Source organism: Geotrypetes seraphini, chromosome 3 (assembly GCF_902459505.1).
Source record: "Geotrypetes seraphini chromosome 3, aGeoSer1.1, whole genome shotgun sequence".
Lineage (NCBI taxonomy): Eukaryota > Metazoa > Chordata > Amphibia > Gymnophiona > Dermophiidae > Geotrypetes > Geotrypetes seraphini.
The window spans coordinates 68,440,413-68,464,484 of record NC_047086.1 but is presented as its reverse complement, the minus strand read 5'-3'; the positions used below and the strand labels follow the sequence as shown (position 1 = coordinate 68,464,484).

Sequence of the window (24,072 nt, the reverse complement as noted above, 5' to 3'; positions counted from 1 at the left end):
ATATAATAAGTTAACAGATCATTTGAGTAATATAACGCCCTCCAGTGGCCTGCCCGGGTTAAAGATGTTTCAGTCTAAATGCAAGTCATTAAACCAACATTAAAATGCCTCCCTGGCAGAATAGACTATTGCTTGTGTTCACTTTAATCCTGCTGTTTCCATGGTCGCATGACCTTAAAACAATCTCTTGTCACGCGACTGTTGGTGGCAACCATATACCAAGATGTTCATGTAAACTGAAACCCCCTCCAGGTGCTGCATTTCCCCTTGAACACCTGAAGAGCCCAATGGCAATCTGACTTGCCTTGACTACATGGGGGGTGATAAAGGTAGTTTGGCACTTTCAGGCTTTGATTTGTATTTGCCAGAATCTGGTAGCTGCCTCAAGGAATAATTTGTGCTCCTGACACCTGAAAAAGGATAAACTGCTTCACTCCCTTGTTCAGATGCTTTATGTACAGTCGTAGTATAATCTGCTACAGTTTACAGTTTTACTAATGTTAATATCCCGCCTAACTACCAAAGGCAATGCAGCGGTTTACAATACACAAATATAAAATAATTACATTTAAAATAAGAAAAGAACTCCATTCAATAGGGCAGCCCCCCCAAAAAAAACCCCAATTTCAAAGATAAAAATCTGAAAACTACTAAAACCAAATAAATCGCAAAGCAAAATCAAAAAGACCTGTATTCCTCAGCCCCAAGGGCTTGATGTAAACAAAAATAAGCTTTCAGGCGTTTCCAAACATGGGACAAAGAGTTCCTCGCGCAAATCCACCGGCAGAGCATTCCATAATCCAGGGGCCAAATAAAAAGTGCCATAAGAGGTGCTTTAGGATCGACCATCAAAATCTGGAACTGATAAGTCTCAGACTGTTTTCAGTCCTTTATGTACTGAGCAGGTTTCTGAGATCCTTTTCCCCTCTTTTTCATATTTGTTGCTTGCTACAATTAAAACGAAACTATTTTGGCGGTTTGTAGTTGTTTATATTGTTTTATACCAGTGGTCTGAAACTCGCGGCCCGCCAGGTACTATTTTGAGGCCCTCGGTATGTTTATCATAACCACATAAGAAAAATAAAACAGTTTCTTGATCATATGTTTCTTTAGCTATAAATTACAATATTATTATTAAGACTTGGCCAAAAGGAAAGATTTATAAACTATAGAGTTTTACCTCGTGCAAAATTGTCATTTCTTTAATAAGACATTAACTAGTTTTTCTGTGGCCCTCCAAGTACCTACAGATCCAAAATGTGGCCCTGTAAAGGGTTTGAGTTTGAGACCACTGTTTTATACTGAAACAGAGGCCAAAGGTCTATCAAGTCTAGGATCCTGTTTCCAACAGTAGCCAACGAAGGTCACAAGTATCTGGCAAGATCCCAAGAGTAAGGATTACATGGTTAGGAGTGATATGCAGTCCTCTATTTGTGTACATGTATGGATAAAGTTAGGATAGCAAGATAAAAAACACTGTCCTAACTTGAGCTGGGCATTGGTCTGAATATTGCCAATACCCAGCATCTTGGTTAGCAAAAACCCACAGCGTCTGGTGTTTTAAAACAAAATGCTGACTGTCATGACTGAATATTAGACCCATACCCACTAATTCTATATGGGATACAAAAATTAAACATTCCATTATAGAATACAGGCAGTCCCCATGATAAGAATGAGTAAAGCTTTTAAAGCTGTTCTTAAGATGGATTTGTATGCAACTCGGAACGTGTGAATTTTAAGATTCTTGCTGCTCCCAGCTGACAGAAGGACCAACTGTCCCTACTAGTGTTCCCTCTAAGGTACAGCATAAACAACCATGCATCATTTCTGAATCTGATGCAGAAGTGTAGGAGCTTATGCCACAGGAAATACTGCTCGTTGAAATCAAATGAAGCCACAACCGTGTTAAGTACGAGTCGTACGTAAGGCGGGTGTATGTAACTCGGGGAATGCCTGTTCTTGCAATTGTGTGCATAACTACAGTACTCCCCCGAAATTCAGGGGGGTTCCGTTGTAGGAACACCCGTGAATTTTGAAAAACTGCAAATACAGTTTTTCAGCTGATCAAAGGCAGGAGAGGGCAGCTGGGACGCCGACGGGTGCTTAAATTGTACTTACGAAGCCAGACACATTTTCCAACCTCCTCTTCCTGGTACTAAAGTCATGGTTACACCAATCAGGAGCTGTTTGATACTCCAGATACCGTCTCAAAGCAGCTCTTGATTAGTGTAACCATGACTTTAGTACCAGGAAGAGGCAGTCGGAAAATACCGCAAATTACTGAGTCCGCGATTTGCGAACCTCGAGTTCGTGAGGGGTTTACTGAAATTGGCATTTGTGCATGTGACTTCTTTACTCTTCTATTCTATAAAGTTAGCGCCTAAATTCTATAGAACACAACTGCACAGGAGACGTACCTGGGTACATGTGTGGGCCATGGGTGCAACTAGCAGCTGCACAGAAGTGTCGCATGTTAAGAACCAAAATTTAGGTGCAAACCTTTATACAGGTAAGTGGTTGTGTCTAAATGTTGGCACATAAATGCAGACAAACTAGTATTCTAACATTAGTGCTTAAAACGGTATGTTTTGGTAGCTAAATCTGGGCCATCTTTCAGAATTATCCCTAAAGTTTTGTGTTTATCAGTGTTTTACTCGGGGGATAGTGTTTACAGTGGGTTTTAATCACAACACCAAAGTTCTGAGTGATAGTGGAGATTTTGTTGTGATGGAATATTGCACGTCTCACCTTTCTTGGGTGGGGGAAGGAAGGAGTACTGGAGTGATGGATTTTTTATTTTTTTTTTTTTTTTTAGCCATCAACTTGGGGTGCAAGTCAGGACCTTCAGGGTATTCAGTGAAGGCCCTGACTGCCGGCTGTTCAGTCCTGGCTCCTCCTTACCGCTGCATATTGCTCACTCCTGGCTGCTTCTCCTAACCTGGCTGCTTGCTCCCGGCTCCTCCTCTGTGCCTGCCTAGGCAGTCCTTGGTGTCATGTAGTCAGGGATTTGCTGCAGATACAGAATCCTTTGACTGCCAAAGGCTTACCAATCTCAGGCCAGCACAGCATGGGCTCCTCCTCCATACTGGAGTGTGTTGTGCCGTCAGGCTCCAGTTTCCTGGAGTGACTCCTGTAGGCATTTCACTTAAGGTACTGAATCCTAGACAACTCTGATGTCTCCTCAGCAGGATCCTGTTGGGCAGGCTTGCTCTTCTTCATTGACAGGAGAGTGCAATATGCCTGGCTTTGTGGAAAGCAAGAAGGCAAACCCCTGCTAGCTTCTGCTCATTTCTCACATTTTGCAGGCCCTTGGAAGCCGGAGCAGGGGTTCTTTGAGGCATTGCACATTCTGCAGTTGCCAGCCAGTGGGTTTCCCAGCCGCTCCTCACCATCAATGAGCTGCAGGGCGGCTGCTGCTGTTGTGGTGGTAAGGAAAAAGCAACAAGTTGCTTTCATGGTGTTTGTGGTGGAGGCCAGGGAACGGAGCAGCGGCGGTTACAGAGCCGAGCCACGGGGGAGAGGCCCTGTGCCATCATGGAAGAGCGTGAGGTCAAGGTCCTATATACCAAGCGACTCTACTGGGCAGTGCACAGGGTGGATCTCATCCTCTCTAACAAGACGGCTTACTAAGGAAGAGGTGTCCAAAACCTGAGAACATCAGCCTGAGGAACAAGCTGCACGAGCAACTCATGTTCTTGCACCCTGTGGATTACGGCAGGAAAGCAGAGGAGCTGTCGTGGAGAAATGTGTGCTAAGAAGTCATCCAGCTCATCAAAGCCAAAGAGAAACGCATCTACAGCCGCCGTACCCTGGAATGTGCCTACAGGACTAGCTTAGTGGCTGGCATTAGCTTTTACCAGCATCTTCTGCTGTATATCCAGTCCAATTACAGTTGAAGCTGCAGTGCTGCATTGACTGGACTCATGTGACTGACCCATTGATAGAGTGTAAGAAGCCTGTACTGGCCTCGGCAAAAAAGGTGGATTAGGCACAGATGATCTGTCACCGGTATCTGGTTGATTGCTGTGATTTGGCTTGATACTTTGACAGACCTTATTTCAACAGAACACCTGTGCCTGCTAGCCAGTTCTTCTACCGTTCACTGCAGATGTGTTAATACCCATTCGTGACTCTATGATTTATTTTTCTTAGATTCTGCAAAGCATGCGTTTTTAGTCACATTCTCTATAAGTTGTGAGTTATTGATTCTATAGCTTTGTGTTTTGATCCTGTAGCATGCTGTTGACTCTGTAATGGACGTATCTCTGTTCCTGAAAACTTTGTGTATGCTTCCTTGTAACCTGTTCTGGGCTCCTGGGGAGGACGGGCTATAAAAATGAATGAATGAATGAATAAATAAATAAGACACAGACCAGCTGGCTGGGAGGTTCTGCTATCAAGCACTTTCCGTTGCATTCCACATTAGGATGTTCTTTAACCATCTGCCAGTAAGGAAGACGCTGATTGTACCATTCTTCGCCGATTGTACCACCGTTCACTGATTGTTCTATTTTTCTCTGTTTGTACCACTTTCCTCTGCCACCTATTTCTCTGTTTGTACCATTGTACCAATTTCACTGATTGTCCAGCCCTTCTTCGTTGTAAACCGCCTCGAACTACTATGGCTTTGGCGGTATATAAGAAATAAAATTATTATTATTATTATTAAGATGGCAGAGCTTCTGAATGAATTGGTAAACGTGTGAGGGGACAAGCTCATCGCCAAATTCCAGGCTGACAATATGGCGATAAGTGTGGTGAGTGACTGGTGTGGGTGTCCGGGACTTGATAAGGAAGGAGAACTTGTAGCTGACTCTGATGTTTACTGTGCATGTGCATTCTCATGGCATGTAATGTGCATTCTTTAAGGATATGCACCAATAGCGGCAAATGGCATTTTTTTGTAGTAAACAGCCCATCCCTAATACACACTGGAGCCAATCTGGTGTGATTTGAGGGCAGAGGGCAACCTTTTTAGTTTATTTGGCCTATCTAATCAATTTGTGCCCCATCCATCAAGTTTCCTTCATGCTAATGATGTGTAGGCAAAACATTGATGAGGCCAGGGATCCTGTAACACACTCCATGGTACCTATGATGACTTGTTCCTCTGCTATTTTTACTTTCACATTTTACTCGTGTAACCCTGGATCCCAGGAGCTGCTCAGTTGGACCATCTTTTGTGAAGAACATGGGTCCTGGTAAACCAGGCAGAGGGAGGAGAGGAAGGGAGGGAAGTAACTGCCCCAATGCCTTCACTGTCTGGTCTGCAAGAAAGCCACTGCAAAAAAAAAAAAAAAAAATAATAATAATAAAGTCCAACAACTGTTTTTCTAAAAACCATCTCTATTTTATAAACTCAAGATAACTAAAAGTGAACAAAAGAATTACCAAACGCAAGGAAGTTTTTTTTCACCCAAAGGGTCGTGGACACTTGGAATGCGCTACCGGAGGAAGTGATCAGGCAGAATACGGTACAGGGATTCAAACAGGGATTGGACGGATTCCTGAAGGATAAAGGGATCGTGGGATACTGAGGGAGGAGCTGGGATGTAACACAAGTATAGAAAGCTAACCAGGTAATGAGTATAGAAACCAAACCAGGTCGTGCATGTGCAAGACCGGAGGGTTAGGACCTCGATAGGAAGACAGGACTTAAATGAGAAACCAAGGTGGCAAGGGAGCCCCTTCTGGTGATACAGACAGGTCGTGACCTGTTTGGGCCGCCGCGGGAGCGGACTGCTGGGCGGGATGGACCTGTGGTCTGACCCGGCAGAGGCACTGCTTATGTTCTTATGTTCTTATATGCATTGAGGAAAATATTTGAACGGTGAAAAGGAGGAACAGCTCAAAGTAGAGAGCTCTTCCGAAGGGGACATCGCATTCCTCTATACATACTCTTGTCATGGGAGATGCCAAAATGATTAATTCCTATGTTTAATATAGTGATCTCTTGAGAGTTATAGATGTAAAAGAAAAGGCAGTACACTTCTCCCTCCGTATTCGTGGTTTCAGCATTTGCGGTTTCGATTATTCACGGTTTGTAGCTTGCTGGCTCCTCCCCCCCAAATTACATCAACTTGCATAGAGAAATCGCCGAGTCCAAGCATTTACAGAGAAAATTGCTGATTCACAGCATTTTGTTCACCGTGTTTTGCCTCTCCTTCAGAAACAGGCCAGGTCTCCCACCATGTTATTCGCGGTTTCACCATATTCACGATGGTTTTTAATAGAAAACAGCAAATAACATATGAAAAAGTTATTCGCGGTTTTTCAATATTTGTGGTTCTGTTAATCCCCTATCACAGCGAATACAGAGGGAGAAGTGTAACAGGGTTAGAGTTACACAGTTGCAGCTGTTTCCACTCTTCTTTTTTTTTTTTCCCCTTTTGCAGTAAGCTACAAAAAGGGTACTGTGTGCAATGCTAGTCACCAGATATCAACAAAAGATAGTGGGAGTAAAAAAAAAAAAAGGTACAGAGAAGAGCTAACAAAACAAATACACATGCGGAAATACTAGGGAGGCTAAAGCTCGTCAGTTTGGAGAAGCAAAAACTGAGGAGAAATATGACGAGTGAAGTGAAACAATTGAAACCAGAGAGAACACTTTTTTTTTTTTTTTTTTAACTCGACACAGTTTGTCTGGCACAGAGTTCCAAAGCCTATGTGGTTAAAGCAATTAGCATAGCCGGGTCTAAAAAATATTTTGGATATATTTCTAGAGACAAAGGGCCTGATTCTATAAATTGTACCATTTGACACGATTGCCAATCAACTACTAAGTGTCATTTATTGAATTGTGCCTAGTGGGGTTTTCAGGATTTCTCCAATGCGTATGCATTAGGTTTGAATGCATGGCCTCCATTGTATGCATATAGATCTCATGCATATTCAATGTGGAAATACTGAAAACCTGACTTGGCGAGACTGAGGTTAGTTGCCTCTGGTTTAGCTCATCTACCAAATAAACCTGCTATAAATGTTACTGCACGCTCCTGTTAGCCATGATTATGTTCAAGGCAAATAAGATTAAAATCCATTGTTGCAGAGAGCTGCTGCTTCATGAAATTACACACAAAATAAAATTAACCACATAAAACATGCTTATGTGTTCGATTCTTTCTAGGATTTTTTATTTATTTGCTGTCTGATCAGTATCCAGGTCACTTGTACATGGCCAAAACCCAAGGAGTAACAATATTTCATGCTACCAATCCAGCCATGGTTGGATGAAAAATTTGGATTGTTAGGTCCGCGGTCTGGTCTGCTCTGGGCGAGTGTCGCAGGGCTCCTCTCGATCCCTGCCAGCGTCGGAAGCCTTCTCCGACGCTGGTGCGGCTCATGAGAGGAGCCGACACCGCGAGCAGGGAGTCCAACGCTGGTGGCTGGGAAACAGTAAGGCTGGGGACTCGCGCATGCTTACTCCTGCGGCCATGGACCTACATCTCACATCGGAGATCACGGAAGCACGCAGTTGAGTGCGCATACGCGGCTAGGGGTTTTTTATATAAAAAACCCCTAGCCGCGTATGCGCACTCAACTGCGTGCTTCCGTGATCTCCGATGTGAGATGTAGGTCCATGGCCGCAAGAGTAATATATATATCCTAAATTTTTTATCTTCAGTGTGTGTTTAAATTCCAAGGCTCCACACCAATAAACTTTATATATTGATGGCTACAACTGTGTATGATGCTTTTAAAGCAGTAATAAAACTGGCATGAATCATTTATAACCATTTCTCAGGCACTGTCCTGGACCAAAATAACATTTCAAATTAATTCCAATTACTTATCTCGTATGGAACGGGCTCACAAAGGAAGAAAGCCCTGGTACGCTTCTCCGTTGTCTTCTCCTGACAGGGGTCCACCTGTTTTCGCTGCTCCAATATGCTACATCAGGGGTAATTGAAGAACTTTATATCCAAATCACACCGCTAAACAACTGGCCCAGTTAAAAGACATGGTCACGCTCAGCTATTCAAAGCTGAGTGTGCTGACATCATCACAACCGCAGCATAGGATTTGCTAGACTTCTCTTGTTTCAATCATCGTATAACTTCTAGATGAAGAGCATGCCTGGAAAGGCCTAGATAAAGTTCACTCATTAAAGCTAAAAATTACAGACAGCGTCCTAAGGTTCTTTCAAACATAACATATATATATAAAAACAAAAATCACTAAACATTATATAAAAACCCCATGCTTTGGATTGATCCTGACAACACAAAGGCCCCTCCAGAACAAAAGGAACCAACCACAGTGATCATAACAGCTCTATTGATCTTTTCCATTTAGTAGAAAGTTTGCCATTCTAACATTGTATATAGTCCATGAGGGGTGTAATGCCTTTAAACGATGTATCCATTGTTGTACCTTTTGCAATAACTCTTCTTACATCTCCACATCTCAGAGATGCCGGGATTCTATCAATCAACCAGCATAATTGACAATACTGTGCTATTCTTCTACACAGTGTGCTACCAATGGAGTAGACTTTTTTTTTTTAGTGTTCAAACAAGTTATGTTCGGTTATTCGTACTGTAAAGGATCTAGATGGATGTCCTATATGAAAAAGATCACAAGGACATTTTATAATATAAACCACATTAGTAGACTGACATGTGGTTGCATGCCTTAATATATATTCTTTACCATCATTGTAGCCTACAAAGCTGGTGATAGCCTGATGTAGAGCGTTGGAGGAGCGAAACAGGTGGACCCCTGTTGGGAGAAGACAACGTAGAAGCGTACCAGGGCTGTGTTCCTTTGTGAGCCCGATCAGGACATACGAGATGAGCAATTGGAATTGATTTGAAATGTTTCTTGATCTGGGACGATGCCTGAGAAACAGTTATAAATGCTTCACGCCAGTTTTTGTATGGCTTAAAAAGCATCGGACAGTTGTAGCCATCCAGATAAAATATTGGTGTGCATGATTTAAATATTTATGTGGGGAGTATTTATTTTTTTTTTTTTATAGACCAGTGATGATACAGACTCTTTTGGGTACCTTGTAGGCCCAGGAGTCACAGTATTGAGGTCTGTTTTTCTCCACTGTTTGTTTATAATTTATATGTTTTGATTTGTTTGGCTACAGAATTTATATGTTGTGGTTTCTTTGGCTATGGTTCCCCTCAATACTGACCAACAGTACGTCTAGCGATTTTTACTATTTGCAGAGACTCTCGGCGTGACACATCATCTGTTTGGTTTTATATTATCTTTTTCAATATTTGTTGTGACATATGTTTTTTCCTTTATCTACCATGGACCCCTGATGAAGGTTGTCCGAAACACGGACCGTGTTGGGTCCCCTGTTTGGTAGAAAGGTTTTAATATATAGTTTGCTTGTCACAATAAAATTCGCCTACATCGTTGTACATATCTGCAGTTTTGGTTTGTTTGTTCCCAATTGTATTGCTCTCGTGTGTTCAAATTTATAAATTTGGCACAAGGATTCCCACCAAAAACTAAAAAGTTTGGCCAGTATAATATAATGGTAGATCCACCTAAGCCCAAATGGCTTGGGTTTGGACATTTTGAACTTGGATAATTTAGAGTTTGAAAATGGCCCCAAAATTAGGCATCCTAAGGTTGGTTGTCCAGACAAGCTGATTTTTGAATGTTTTTCTCAAAACATCCAAAGTCGGACTTGGACTTCCTATTGAAAATGCCCTTCCACGTATCAAGTTTCAAGTTTATTAAAATTTTTGATTAAACACAAATCAAGATTTCTAAGAGTTTTATAAATTATGTTAAAAAGACGGAAACGAAATTGACATTGAGTCGTGAATGTGTCATTTAGATGTTTTGAACAATAAAGATCTTCATATCATCAGACGGATTGGAGGACACTTTTTTTCAAGTGCACATCTCTCTGATTTGGACAATTCCACTCTGGTCTTTACAGAGAGAGGAAGAATACCAGGAGAGGGCAGAACCATGGAATCCCAACAAGGACAGCATATCAAGGAATAGGTGATGATCAACAGTATCAAAGGTGGTAGACCAGGGGTGTCAAAGTCCCTCCTCGAGGGCTGCAATCCAGTTGGGTTTTCAGGATTTCCCCAATGAATTTGCACGAGATCTATTTGCAAGCATTACTTTCATTGTATGCTAATAGATCTCATGCATATTCATTGGGGAAATCCTGAAAACCCGACTGGATTGTGGCCCTCGAGGAGGGACTTTGACACCCCTGTGGTAGACAGATCGAGAAGGATGAGGATAAGAGTAGAGGTCTTTGGATCTGGCCAAGAACAGGTCATTGGAAACTTTAAGGGCAGTTTCCATGGATTGCGGGCGAAAGCCTGACTGAAGCAGATCCAGAATAGCATGGGATGAGAGGAAGTCCAGGCAATGGCAGTGAACAAGTACGTTCGAGTAACTTGGATAAGAAGGGGAGGGAGATGGGGCAATATTGGAGCAAAAGGACTCGATCAGCTCCAATAGGATTCAGAAGGGGGGTAGGGCTGGGTAAATAAGTCTGTAATTTTGTGAAAACTTATTTCATGGGTGAGGGCATAACTATATACTCATGTTTTATAATGCTTGTTTTACTCTGTGTTGTGGTGTTTGTTGCTAATCGGAAATTAAAACTAAAAATAGACTCTAGCTAAGACATCCCATTATAGTATTGCCCTCTGATACACGTTTGTATTGCATTTTTGGAGAATCCAATTAAAATGGTGCTATGAAAATAAGGCAAACAGTCCAGTCCATAAAAAAAAGTAGAATAGATGCACAAAGTATCAAAATGGTACGAGGCAGTGCAAGTCTTGGTGTCCTGAGAGATTCTATTTTCCTGCATCTCAGCTCGGTCAATGGCAGCTTTGGTGAACTGCACCTGATGCTGGCATCTAGCGCACTCTTTGTTTTCTCGTTTTCATGCATGCCCTGGGTGCCAGTATCCAGAGGTTCACTTAAGTTGCTGCTGAATGGGCTGCGCGGAAGGGAGTTGGGGAGGTGTCTTCACAGATGTCTTCAGCTGGCGGGGCTCAGATATTTGATATTTTAGTTGGGGGAGGGGCACAACAGAAATTACATTTTGCCCACCCATTTTGGAGACGGGCCCACCCCAAATTTGGGGTCTGGTTATGCCAGCAGCTTCTACTAATAGGTTGGATGTTGCGCCCTTCTGCTCTGTTGAAAGTTGCTCTCTTTGGCCCAAGTCAGCTAATGGCTACTATCCTCTGTAGCTGTTCTCTCCTAGAATTGTCTTTAGGGCATAGACACAGGCTTTTACTCCTTGACATAAGTGCTGTAGCTTGTTGCTCTTACTGTGTCTTTCTCTAGCCTCTACAGATTATGGCTGCCTGTTCCCAGTGCTTTTCTTTGTGGATTAGTTAGGTAAGAATGCACCCAGGAATTGAGTCCCACTTCTTATCTTAAGGTATTCAGCATTTATCATATCACTGCTCTCCTGCTTCCAATGCATTTCTCTTCAGGATGGTGTGCTAGCAGTAGCTTAACTTTTATCCTTTTTTTTTTTTTTTAATATTTTTCTCTTTCCCTTTGAAAACAAGAGCAGATATCCCAGCTGATCTATTCCTTTTGTGCTGACTTAGCCTCATGGGATACACCTCTCCAGATTTATTCATTTTGATAATACTGCAAACTTACAATGCAATCTAAGTGGTGTACAATTTTAAATAAAAGCACATGTTGGAAAAGAACTTCCTACACTAGATAGGAAAGCCCCTGCCAACAACTCACTCAAATACACAAACACCCAAAGTATCTCTAAGCAACCAGTTCAAGGGTGAACCTGAAAAGGTCTGCTGAAATAAATGTGCTTTAAGCAGTGTCTGACAACAAGTTAAAGATTGCTCTTCTTGCAAATACCACCAGTATTCAATACCCCCAGATTCAGCTGTGGACTGGTTATGAGGGCACCCAGGGGTACACTGGGTTAAAATATTCCTCTCCCTGCTAAACATACCTGCTAGCCAAAGAAATACAGTTCCTGAGCCGTTCTCTTTACACTGAATCTTTAATGCATGCTATATCTGATACTGGTTGAGAGGTAATGTTTGCTTTGGATTGTTCAGAGCTCATTATTTTCTTCAGTGAATGGCAATCTATTCAGACTGGAATGCAGTTTAATTGAAGGACCTATCCCATCAATATTCCAGTGGTAGTGAGTGTGTTAAACACTGATTGCCGCAGACAGAATTAAGGGAGTGTGTGGCGCAGTGGTTGGATCTACAGCCTCAGCACCCTGGGGTTGTGGGTTCAAACCCCGCGCTGCTCCTTGTGACCCTGGGCAAGTCACTTAATCCTCCGTAGCTCCAGGTGCGTTAGATAGATTGTGAGCCTACCGGGACAGAGAGGGAAGATGCTTGAGTACCTGATTGTAAAAACCGCTTAGATAACCTTGATAGGCGGTATATAAAATCCTAATAAACTTGAAACTTGAAACTCTTCCCCCTGAAAGCCCCCATAGGCCTAACTCAAAAAGTCCTTGGTGATCTAGGAGCTTGTCTTGGGCAGGAGTGATGCCCAGTCATTTCTGCTCTTGGGGCACCAGACCTCAAAATGCATTATGTAAATAATTTAACAACTATTCCAATTTACAAATCGATATGGCTAAACTCCAAGATTCAAATTGGCGGAGAAAAGGTCGCCTGGGAGCATTGGATGATAGCAGGTATACGTTTATTGGATGATATCTCTAAAGGTAAATTGAGTTTTCACAGTTGCAATATAAATATGGCCTTAATAAATCAGAAAGTTTTAGATGGTTGCAATTGAAGCAGGCCATTCAGACCGGTTTCCCTGAGTGGAAAAACCTTAATGATCAATATAGTATGGAGTTCTTATGTTTTCAGGTGGATTTCCTGGGTCACCAGGCTGCTCAGTGGTATAAATTGTTAACTGGACTTATTAAAAAGAAACCAAACATTGGCCTGAGAAACATTTGGAGCATTGAGATAAAGCATCAAATTTCTGCGTCTCAATGGACACAAATTTGGACTTGGAGGATGAGATGTACAGTGTCAGCATCTATGAGACAACATGGTTTTTTCTGTTACATAGAGCATTATGGACCCCTGTTCGGTTACAAAAATTGGATAGCTCTAAGTCTAATAGATGTTGGCACTGTCATCTCGAAGCAGGGACTTTAGATCATTTATTATTCTATTGTCCATTTATTATGACTTTTTGGCAATCAATTTGGGACCAAATTAATTGTTAGACAATCCAGTAGCATTGTCATATGATACTGTACTGTTTGATATGGCAATGAGGAAGAAAAGTCAAATTTCTGCAAATAATAATAAGTTATTACTTATGACAAGAGTTGCCATTCAGCAGATTACTTACAATTGGAAAAATTGGAGTAGACTTTTTGGTGGAATTCCGTATGTCATATATATATATATAAAATGGAAAGATTTATTGCAATACAGCGAGGGTGTTTTAGGAAATTTCAAGATGTGTGGGAGCCATTAACAAAATATTGAAATGATTAGATGACATTTTTTTCCCTTGATTTACAGGTTCAATTATGAGGGGGATAATTTAATAATTTTATTATTATATATTGTACAATGTATTTGATTATATAATAGGAAGGGGTGGGAAGGGTGGGGGTTAATAGCATATTATGTGTACTCTTGATGATTATTAAGTGATATATTTATGATTTATTTGTTTTAACACATTGATACACTTACTGTACGTTTGAAAATGAATAAAGAATTTTTTTTAAAAAAGACTCCCACCAAAAACTATAACTCAATCGATCCCAGTTTTTCCAATTTCTCAAATAATTTCACCCAAGTTAGTATACAGCAAGAATAAGCCAAGCATAAATTTTATAGGCAATTCCAGCAGTAAAAATTATTCAAATAAAAACTGTATGCTACTTACAATGTCAATATAATTACAAATTAACCCCCCTCTTTTACAAAACCATAGCACGGTTTTAGCACCGGCCATGGTGGTAACAGCTCAGACGCTCATCGATTCTATGAACATCAGAGCTGTTATCGCCCTGACCTGCGCTAAAGCCTGCACTACAGTTTCGTAAAAGGGAGGGTAAAACATCTTAATGGACCACATGGGATTTAAGTAGAGGTGGAACAGATGGATAAGATAGAATAACAGGAGTTAGATAGAAAATAGGGGTAACTAACTTAAGGAAAAATTAAGACATAGAAAAGGTGCAGGAAAATGATTCAAGGTAGAGGAGGAGTGGGTAAGCAAGTCGTGCTACAGTATGTGCAGCTGGTCTTACTTTCCTTGTTATGTGACTACCATGTTTCTCTGAAAATAAGACACTGTCTTGTATTAATTTTGGACCCCAAAAAAGACACTAAGTCATATTTTCAGGGATATCTTATTTTTTCATGTACAATGATAATCTCTCCCTTCCTCTCCTCCACCCCAATTCTTCCTATTTCCTTTCTCTCCCCAACATGGGCAGCATCTTTCTTCCCCTCTCCCCCATCCCTTGTGCAGCAGAACATTTGCATCTTGTATCCCTCCTTCCCATCCCTTGCAGCTTCTATCTCTCCCTTCCTCCCATCCCCCGTGTAGCATCTTGCTATCCCCCCCGCCAACCCATCTCTTCCTCCCATCCAAACCGTGAGACTAAATGTACCTTAAAACAAATGGCAGCAATATACACAGGCTCCTTCGCAGCCTGATGACATCAGCAGCAGTGTGGCAGAGGAACGGTCCAGGCAAAGGAGCCTGTCTACATTGCTGCCGGTTTGTTTTAAGGTACATTTAGTCTCGCAGTTCGGATAGGAGGGAGAGATAGGTTGGCTCTGTGGAGAGAGGGGGGGGGTGCTGCTGCTGCCGCCGGCGACTAGGGCTTATTTTCGGGGTTGTTCTTATTTTTGGAGAAACATGGTAGCTAGTTAGTTGAGCTTTCTATTAAGGATTGGGAGAAGAGCCAAGCTTTTCCCTGCTTCCTGAAGAAGATATAGTCAAATGTGACTTGAACTTATGCAGAACTAGTAAGCTACTATAACATGAGAAGGGCTATTTATTAACAGCACACTCTTAACACATTATCTGCAGCAAGGCCATAGGAATAAAATGTGTTAGATAATGTGTGCTAGGCAAAACAAAGAGAAATCTAACACATCTGCCATAAAAGGCGAACATAATGAACAAAAATGAACTGCAGAATGGAATGTACAAGGTTCAGGAATGTTTATTAAAAATCTTTATAAAATTGTAATCCAAAGAAGTATATGAGATAATGTGTGCTAAAAGTGTTGGTATGCAAATAAATGAGTACATAGGGAGGGGGAGAATTGATTTCCTATGTAGTGTTCAGTATGTCTTTTTATCCGTACCCATATAAAGATATCGTAAACTGTACATAGGAAATTACTCCCTCTCTCCACCTCCTTTTCTAAACTACGTTAACTCTCACTTAGGCCCTCTTTTACTAAGGTGCGTTAACCAATTAAACGTGCGCTAAATGCTAACATGTGCGTGTTAGTCTATGGACGTATTAGCATTTAGAGCGTCCTAATTCAATTAGCACGCGCTAATCGGTAAGCGCACCTTAGTAAAAGAGGGGGTTAGTTTTTCTGTTGGAAAGAAATGTTCTGAAAGATAGATCTTCTATGACCCTTGAGAACCGAAGTTGATCCTTTCTGAGGCCAAGTTATAGATTTTATTTTAAAAGTTTTATATACCGTTTAAACCTAAACGGTTTACATATCGTTACATACATAATTCAATAAAACGAATAAAATAAAATAAACATTAACATACAATCATCAGAAAATCACATCAAGTGCCCATCAAAAGAACAACTACAAAGATCAGTTCCTAGAAAAATGCATTAACAAATAACTGCGTTTTTAAACTTTATTTAGTTTTTAATGCCAACAACAAAAAGTGCAATACAATTCACATACAAATAATAATCAATCAAATAAGTACTTATAAACAATCAAAATTTATACAAAAAATAAAATTCCTTCCCCCATCCAACATTATCATCAGGAATAATACCAAAACAAAAGATATACCCCCCTCCCACTGCATTTTTAATAGTTTTCTGAAATTACTCTTGTCGTGACATTTTCGTAATTGATCGACAAGTGAATTCCACAATTTTACTGGTCTCAGCATATTTTAGATTAACATTTCTTTTTAATAACTCTGAGTTCTCGGAACGCAGAGACCTAGATGGTAAATAATTTGACATCTTACTTTTAAACTATTAAAAATTGGAAAGAATGTACCTGTAGAAGACCTACAATGACCTCTAAAGAGAGGGCATACTTGTGTTCTCGGAAACATCCAGTCTAGCCAGTTTTGTTCTTATCTAATGACTTATAGAGGCTCGAGTTATGTTGTAGTACAAAGGTTCTCAGCTCTGTCCTTGAACCAACCGGCTAGGCTGGTTTTCAAGACATCCACAATGAACATGAAAAGCTGCATAGAATGGGGGAAGAGTAGGCAAATCTCATCCAAACTGCCTGTGTGGTCCCAAAAAAGATCCTCTTCAAAATTCCATCAACTAAATATTGTAAAGACAAAACCTACAGCTATGGCACATTTACGATACTAGCTTCTAGGACTGCTAGTCCTCCCCCCCCCCTCCCCGGCAACATGGTACGTTATAAAACATTCATTAACCTAATTGTTTCCAAAGCTTTGCTTTTTCAAAAAATGTATTTAGTTTGACAGAGTAAGGGTGTTTCCATGAATTTTACTTATATTTATTAGCTATTGATAAAACTTGATAAAATTGTGAATTTTATTTATGAGGCAATCTATAAACTGGTGCCTAGAGGTTATGCTACTTTATGTGCATCAAAGGCACCTGGGTGCACTTGGTGCTATTCCATAAGGTGGTGCTTATGGAACAGAATTTTAGAAAGGATATTCAACTCAGAATCTCACAGATTGTCTCTCACACATGTATTGTAGGACAGAATACAGTCTGTTTTAAAATACATAAGAGGTAGACGTCATGTGCTGGAAACATCCAGCATGAAAGAAATCCTACCATAGGGATACAAAATACTCCCACTATCAAGAAGCTGGAAAAAAGGAGGTGGCCTAGCGATTATACTAAAAGAAACCTTTAACTACACTAAGACAGACTCCAAAACTTCAGAAAACCTAGAAATACTAACCTGCAAAATCACTAATGCTCAATTAGAAGACTCACTGACAACTCTATTTTATATCCCTCCCAAAAAGTGGTCAAGTGCCAGAGAAGAATTCTTTGAATTCCTAACTGTTAATACCTTAAAAGTCCCGTACAATCTACTACTAGGGGACATAAACATTCACTTAGAACAAAAGGGAAAGCCAGAAGTAACCGAAATCGCCAACTTCCTAATGTCACTCGACTTCCCTATTCCAGACACAGAAATAACTCATGAAAAAGGCCACAAACTTGACTTAGTTACCTTCTCTCAAAAAGAAATCCTAGGCCCCAAAATACAATATTATACAGGATCCTGGGAAAAATGCATCTGGTCGGATCACTATATTGGCAATTTCCACTTACACTGGCAAAAACAGAATTCCCAGCCGAAACACAAAAGCAAAAATTTGAAAACAATAACCAGCCGAGGTATTATAAACCCAACTGAATTCTAAGCCCACTATGAGCTTCGCCCTACAACCAAGGAAATACAGGAATTCCCTATAAGATGGAAAAAGTTCAGTAAAGAACTCTTAGACCTAATAGCTCCTTACGAAACATACAAAAAGAAAGACAGATCAAATGAATGGTTTGACTCAGAATTATTAACCAATAAACAGGAACTAAGAAAACTGGAGAGAATCTGGGAAAAAAACAAAGAAACAGATAAGACAACCTGGAAACAAAAAATGAAAACATACAAAAATATGATCAGAGAAAAACACACAAAACACTACGCACAAAAAATAGGTACAGAAAAAATAAACAGCAAATAATTGTTCAAACTAGTAAAAACTCTAAAAGACACAACAAAAATCCTGAAAAAGGACAATGAGAGTACCCCATCTGCCCAAGCCCTAGCTAACTTCTTTAAAAACAAAATAACAGATCTAAGAGCAACTCTACTCACACCCACAAACGATATCTTCCACTATCTCGAACCCCACGACCAGATTACCAGAGCAGACATGACCTGGGACCACTTCGAATTCCCAAACTGGCATCAGTTCCTAAATTTATTCAATAAATACAACAAATCAAACTGCCTACTAGACGAATGTCCCTCTAAAATCATGACAATTGCTCCTCCAGAATTCAAAATGGAACTATTCACTTGGCTAACAGCCCTTACAAACGGAACACTGAACAAAGACATGGGTCGCATACTGATTATACCTATCCCCAAAGATCAGAAAACCTCTACAGCACTGACATCCAACTACAGACCCATAGCACGCATTCCCCTCTTCACAAAACTACAGGAAGGATTGGTCAACCTCCAACTAATAAACTACCTAGACAAATTTAACATCCTCAGCGAACATCAATCAGGTTTCAGGAAAGGATATAGCACAGAAACGGTCATAGCCTCCATACTAAATCACCTCTATGATCTCTTCAGCAAAGGCAAAAGCGCACTGATTCTGCAACTAGACCTTAGCAGTGCGTTTGACCTAGTAGACCACAAAATTATGCTACTATGCCTTGACACAATGGGAATCTTGGGAAAGGTAATGAAATGGTTCCAAGAATTCCTAACAAACAGATCCTACCAAGTAGCCAGCAACGGAAATCACTCCAACCCATGGAAAAACCCGTCAGGGGTACCCCAAGGCTCCCCTCTATCACCTACATTATTCAACATCTACATAGCATCCTTAGGTCACCGACTACAAAAATTAAACTTAATACACTACATATACGCAGACGATATATCCATCCTAATCCCCTTAAATGACATCTCAACTGAAATTATAGACAACCTCTCATACACAATGATAGAAATCGAAAAATGGACCATCAACTTCAAACTGAAATTAAACACAGAGAAAACAAAAATCTTCTTGGCAAGCCCCAATGACAAAATAACGATAACATCATTAAAAATAAACGACCACGAATAGCCGATGTCCAAAAACATAAAATTCTGGGTAGCACACTAGACACGCACTTGACCATGGCTGACCACACAAACTTAACAGTGAAGAAATGCTTTTATACACTATGAAAGCTAAGGACTATTAAAAAATACTTTCACACAACATCCTTCAGGTTACTGGTGCAATCGCTGATCCTATCCACCCTGGACTACTGCAATATCGTCTACCTGGGTATCCCACAAAAAACAATAAAGAAGCTGAGATTAGTACAAAATACTGCAGTTCGCTTAATTTTCGGACTGAGAAAAAAAGACCACATTAGCCCATACTATAAAGAACTGCACTGGCTACCATTGGAAGCACGAATACAGTTCAAATTTGCATGCATCTGCTTCAAACAAATCTGGGGCCTAGCACCTTCCTACCTGCAAACACACTTCACTCTACACAACCCCACACAAACAACCAGTAACAAAAACATCTTCACCTATCCTAAAATCACTGGCTGCAAATACAAATCCTTCCTTGACAGAACCTTCATGTTCCAAGCTAACAGACAACAATCCTGGCTGGCAAACTACATAAATAAAACCAGACAGACCTACAACGCATTCCGAAAATCTATCAAAACCACTCTGTTTGACAAATTCATCACCTAAACAGACTGACCTTCGCTCTACGCTTTTTTTCCCCTACAAACCCGAAACAATCTCTCAGGCAATCCCAACCCCCTCTCACATCCCCTCCTCTCTCAACCCCGCTTACATTCCCTCCCCCCCTTTCTTCTGCAACATTCCCCTCACACATTTGTAATTTGCTGAATGTCCAGCCTTCTTTCGATGTGAACTGCCTAGAAGTCGTCTGACTATGGCGGTATAGAAAAATAAAGTTGTTGTTATTATTATTATTATTATAGTAACATAGTAGATATTGGCAGATAAAGACCCGAATGGTCCATCTAGCCTGCCCAACCTGATTCAATATAAAAATTTGTTGGGGTTTTGTTTTTTGTTTTTTTTCTTCTCCTTAGCTATTTCTGCCCGGTACTGTTCTTAGGTTCTAACTACTGAAGTCTCCGTCAAAGCTCACTCCAGTCCATCTACACCCTCCCAGCCATTGACGGCCTCCCCAGCCCATCCTCCCCCAAACGGCCATACACAGTACTGGCCTTAGTTCTTCAATATTTACTATTATTTTCAGATTCTAGATACTCTGTGTTCATCCCATGCTTTTTTGAACTCCGTCACCGTTTTCCTCTCCACCACCTCTCTCGGGAGCACATTCCAAGTATCCACCACCTCTCTGTAAAGAAGAATGTCCTTTCATTGCTCTTGAGTCTCCCACCCCTCAACCTCAAATTATGTCCTGATTTTACCATTTTCCTTTCTCTGGAAAAGATTTTGTTCTATGTTAATACCCTTCAAGTATTTAAACGTCTGAATCATATCTCCCTTGTCTCTCCTTTCCTTTAGGGTATACATATCCAGGGCTTCCAGTCTCTCCTCATACGTCTTCTGGCGCAAGCCTCCTATTATTTTTGTCGCCCTCCTCTGGACCGCTTCAAGTCTTCTTACGTCCTTCCCCAGATACGGTCTCTAAAATTGAACACAATACTCGAGTGGGGCCTCGCCAATGATCTGTACAGGGGCATCAACACCTTTGTTCTTCTACTGGTTACGCCTCTCTTTATACAGCCCAGCATCCTTCTGGCAGCAGCCACTGCTTTGTCACACTGTTTTTTTGCCTTTAGATCTTCGGACACTATAACCCCAAGGTCCCTCTCCCCCTTAGACTGAAATACCTCCCAGTTGTATTAATAATTAGTTAATTATGTTTAGTTGAGCTTGGTTACTCTTGAAAATTTTGGGTGCAAAGAAGATTTAAGAGGTGGTGTTTTGCATTAACATCTAAATTATGAACTGGGGAAAACAAGGGACATGGATGTCTATATGACAGCATCTTAAAAAATGCCCACACAGAAGTCCATGAAGAATAGAGGGGTAGTGTAATGGTTAGAGCAGTGGGTTGAGGATCTGGGAACCCAGGTTCAAATCCCACTTCAGCTTTTTAATTGTTAGCCCTCCAGAAACAGAAAAATATAGAATACACATCACTTCAGTAGTCTTAAGACTTGCAGGTCAGGGCAGGATTAATTCGTCGAGAGCCCCTAGGCACACAAGTACACTAGGCCCCTACCTCGCCCCACCCCACCATGCGCCCAGGCGGAAACAGGAAGCTGCATCAGAGGGAAGTTTTGGGCAAGCAGCACCGCTTGCAAAATTACAGTTCCCATTGCCTTTCTTACCCATGTTGCTTGCTTGTCTTACTTTCCATCGATGGGGGGGGGGCTGTGTCACCAATCGATAGGGGGGGGGCCTGCATTGCCGATCGATGCTGGAGGGGCCCATCTTGGTTTGGAAAAAACAATGTTGATGCCCTCCTTCATTGGGCCCCCCTGACCATTTCGGGCCCTAGGCACGTGCCTACTATGCCTATTGGTTAATCCTGCCCTGTTGCAGGTGTCCTGGTGTATTCAGGTGCGTAGGTATTTTTCTGTTTCTGGAGGGCTTACAATTAAAAACCTGAAGTGGCATTTGAATCTAGGTCATTTGGTTCTTGGTCTACTGCACTAACCATTAGGTTACTCCTTAGACCTGTATAGTGCTGGTCAAAACTGAAAATCTTGATTTTGGTCACCCTCTTGCTGTTACCCTTATCCTCAATGTATTGATACTTCCTCTGGTGTGTCTATTATAGAATGGGCACTAAGTACTGGGATTGGGGTACCCAAGCTGAGGCACCAATTTATAGAATTGTCCTCTTAGTATTTAGGTCACACCTTTCTAAAAGTAGTTCAAGGACAGTTACATTTAGGTGTAGTGGCTAGATATGGGACTTTAACGACAATTTCCAGTAACCATTACTGTATTTAGTTCCAGTTGTATGTTAATTTATTGTACACTACTGGTATGATTATAAGATGAAGGGACAGTAAGCAGACAGTATTTATTGATGAAACAGATACTTTCCCTCATCTTGTCATTTAATATTACAGTGCTACTGTCTTACAAATAATAGTTTGTTGGTCTCTGCCCTTAATTTACATACTGTATGCATTACCTATTGGTTGTTTTTTTTTTAACTTTTTTTGTGTAGGGAAAAAAAATCTTAGTCTGCATACTCGGATCGAAGTGCTTGTAATGAAAGATAGAATGCTGAAAGCTTGTCTTTTCAAATATTTTATTAAGTTTCAAAAATTTAACAGTGCAATGTATCCTATATAATAAAACCCTAGCCGCGCATGCGCACTCCTACCTGCGTGTTCCGTTTTCCCTGATCCGTGAGGTGTATGTCTTTGGTGGCAGGAGTGCGCATGCGCAAGTCCCCAGCCTTCCAGCACCTAACTACACTCGCCGCAGGACTGGCCGCCAGTGCTGGACTGCCTGCTCTCTCGTGGCAAAAAAACAGTAAGTTTTTCGCGGTCTCCCATCCCTTCCCAACATCTGACCGGCCCCCCCTTCCCTTCCCGCGGTCCAGACTCCAAACCTGTCTGCAGCACTCTACACATGCTGCTTCTGGGCCTTCTACTGCCCTGATTTGCTCTGCCGCATCTCTGATGATGTCATCAGGGATGTGCCAGAATAAATCAGGACTGTAGAAAGCCACGAAGCAGCATGTGTACAGTGCTGCAGACAGGTTTGGAGTCTGGACCGCGGGAAGGGAAGGGGGGGGGGGACAAGGGACTAAGGGAGCCGGCCAGACTTCTAGCACCCATTAATGTAACGGGCTAAAATACTAGTAGGTTAATAAGAGACAATAAAGCGTGAAAGCACATACAACTCACAAGTATTTATGCACAATCAATTTATCCCACCCTCCCTTCCAATAAATAATCATCATAAATAACAAAACATTTTCACCCACCCTGGATGTGCATAGAAATAACCAAATGGGCCCCAAACCAATTTAAATATATTACCATGCCCCAATGTATCCGCATTTTATCTTCTCATTCCTTTATGTGGAACATAAATTTTCCCACCAGAAAGAGAAGTTAAGACGATCGTAATTCTTCCAATGTTGTGTTATCTGCATTGCTACTCCAGTCATAATTATGAGGCAACGACCTTTATAGCGATCTAGGGCGGGTTTAATATGTAACAACAATGCTGAAAGCTTGAATCCTGATTTGTATTTCAGAATACAGAAAATGGAAAAAGAAAAAAGTAGTACTTCACATAGCTCAGATTCATCCGGTCACAGCAGCACAGCCACAACCCCAAGCACTCAACCGAATGGGGCAAGTCTTGATGCAAAGAAAACTGTAAAAAGTAAGTTAGCCTGAAAAAGAAGAGATGTCCCCCCCCCTCCCCTATAGAAGTTGGTTTGGATGATTCTTAAAAATGTGTACAGAAGCGTATACTTAAGGCCAGATTCTCAAAACTTAAGGTTGCCATTAATGTGGTTGCTAAACTGGTTCCTGTCGGTTTAGCCTGCGTGCATTTTAGCGGTGGATTATCAAAATGGCTGATCGCGGTCTTTAGCGAGCTTTCATGCAGTCTCCGATGCTGCTGTGCAAATGGGCTCTTAAATATTGAAATGAGCACTCCAGTGGATTCTTAAACATCACCGAGTCATTCTCAGAGAGCGGTGCTGGTTTTTAGCATCAAAAAAAATCTGTGATTGGTCCAGGGGTGCCAGCACTGTTAAAAGTGCATCTCGACGCGTGTGTTTTGACTGTGGCTAATGAAACAAAATAAAAATTACTTGATTCACATAAATTAGTCTTCTTTTTTATAGTGGGAGTGGTGAAAGCACGCTTCATGAGGTCATATATTTGAGCAGTGTCTTATGAATTATAGTAGTTTTTGTGGGAGAAAAGGCATGTCTTATGTGTGCTTGTTAAAAGCCGACATTGCATCTCCTCTCCTGCCTCCAAGCAACCCCCCCAACATCACTTTGGCAGCGGGAGACATGCCCACTCTCTACTGCTGCAAATACCCCCCCTCCCGGCAGCAGGAATGATGCCAACTTTCTCCCACCACCAAGCAACTC

General features: G+C 41.3%; 1 protein-coding gene across 1 annotated transcript in view; it reads left to right on the top strand.

Annotated features, from left to right (window-relative positions):
• The window catches only part of LOC117357656 (elongin-A-like), a 108,866-nt gene that overhangs the window by 83,608 nt on the left and 1,186 nt on the right, over positions 1 to 24,072 (top strand). Inside the window, 1 exon segment of the mRNA XM_033938539.1 lies at positions 23,218 to 23,348. Within this exon segment, the coding sequence (XP_033794430.1) occupies positions 23,218 to 23,348 (131 nt within the window).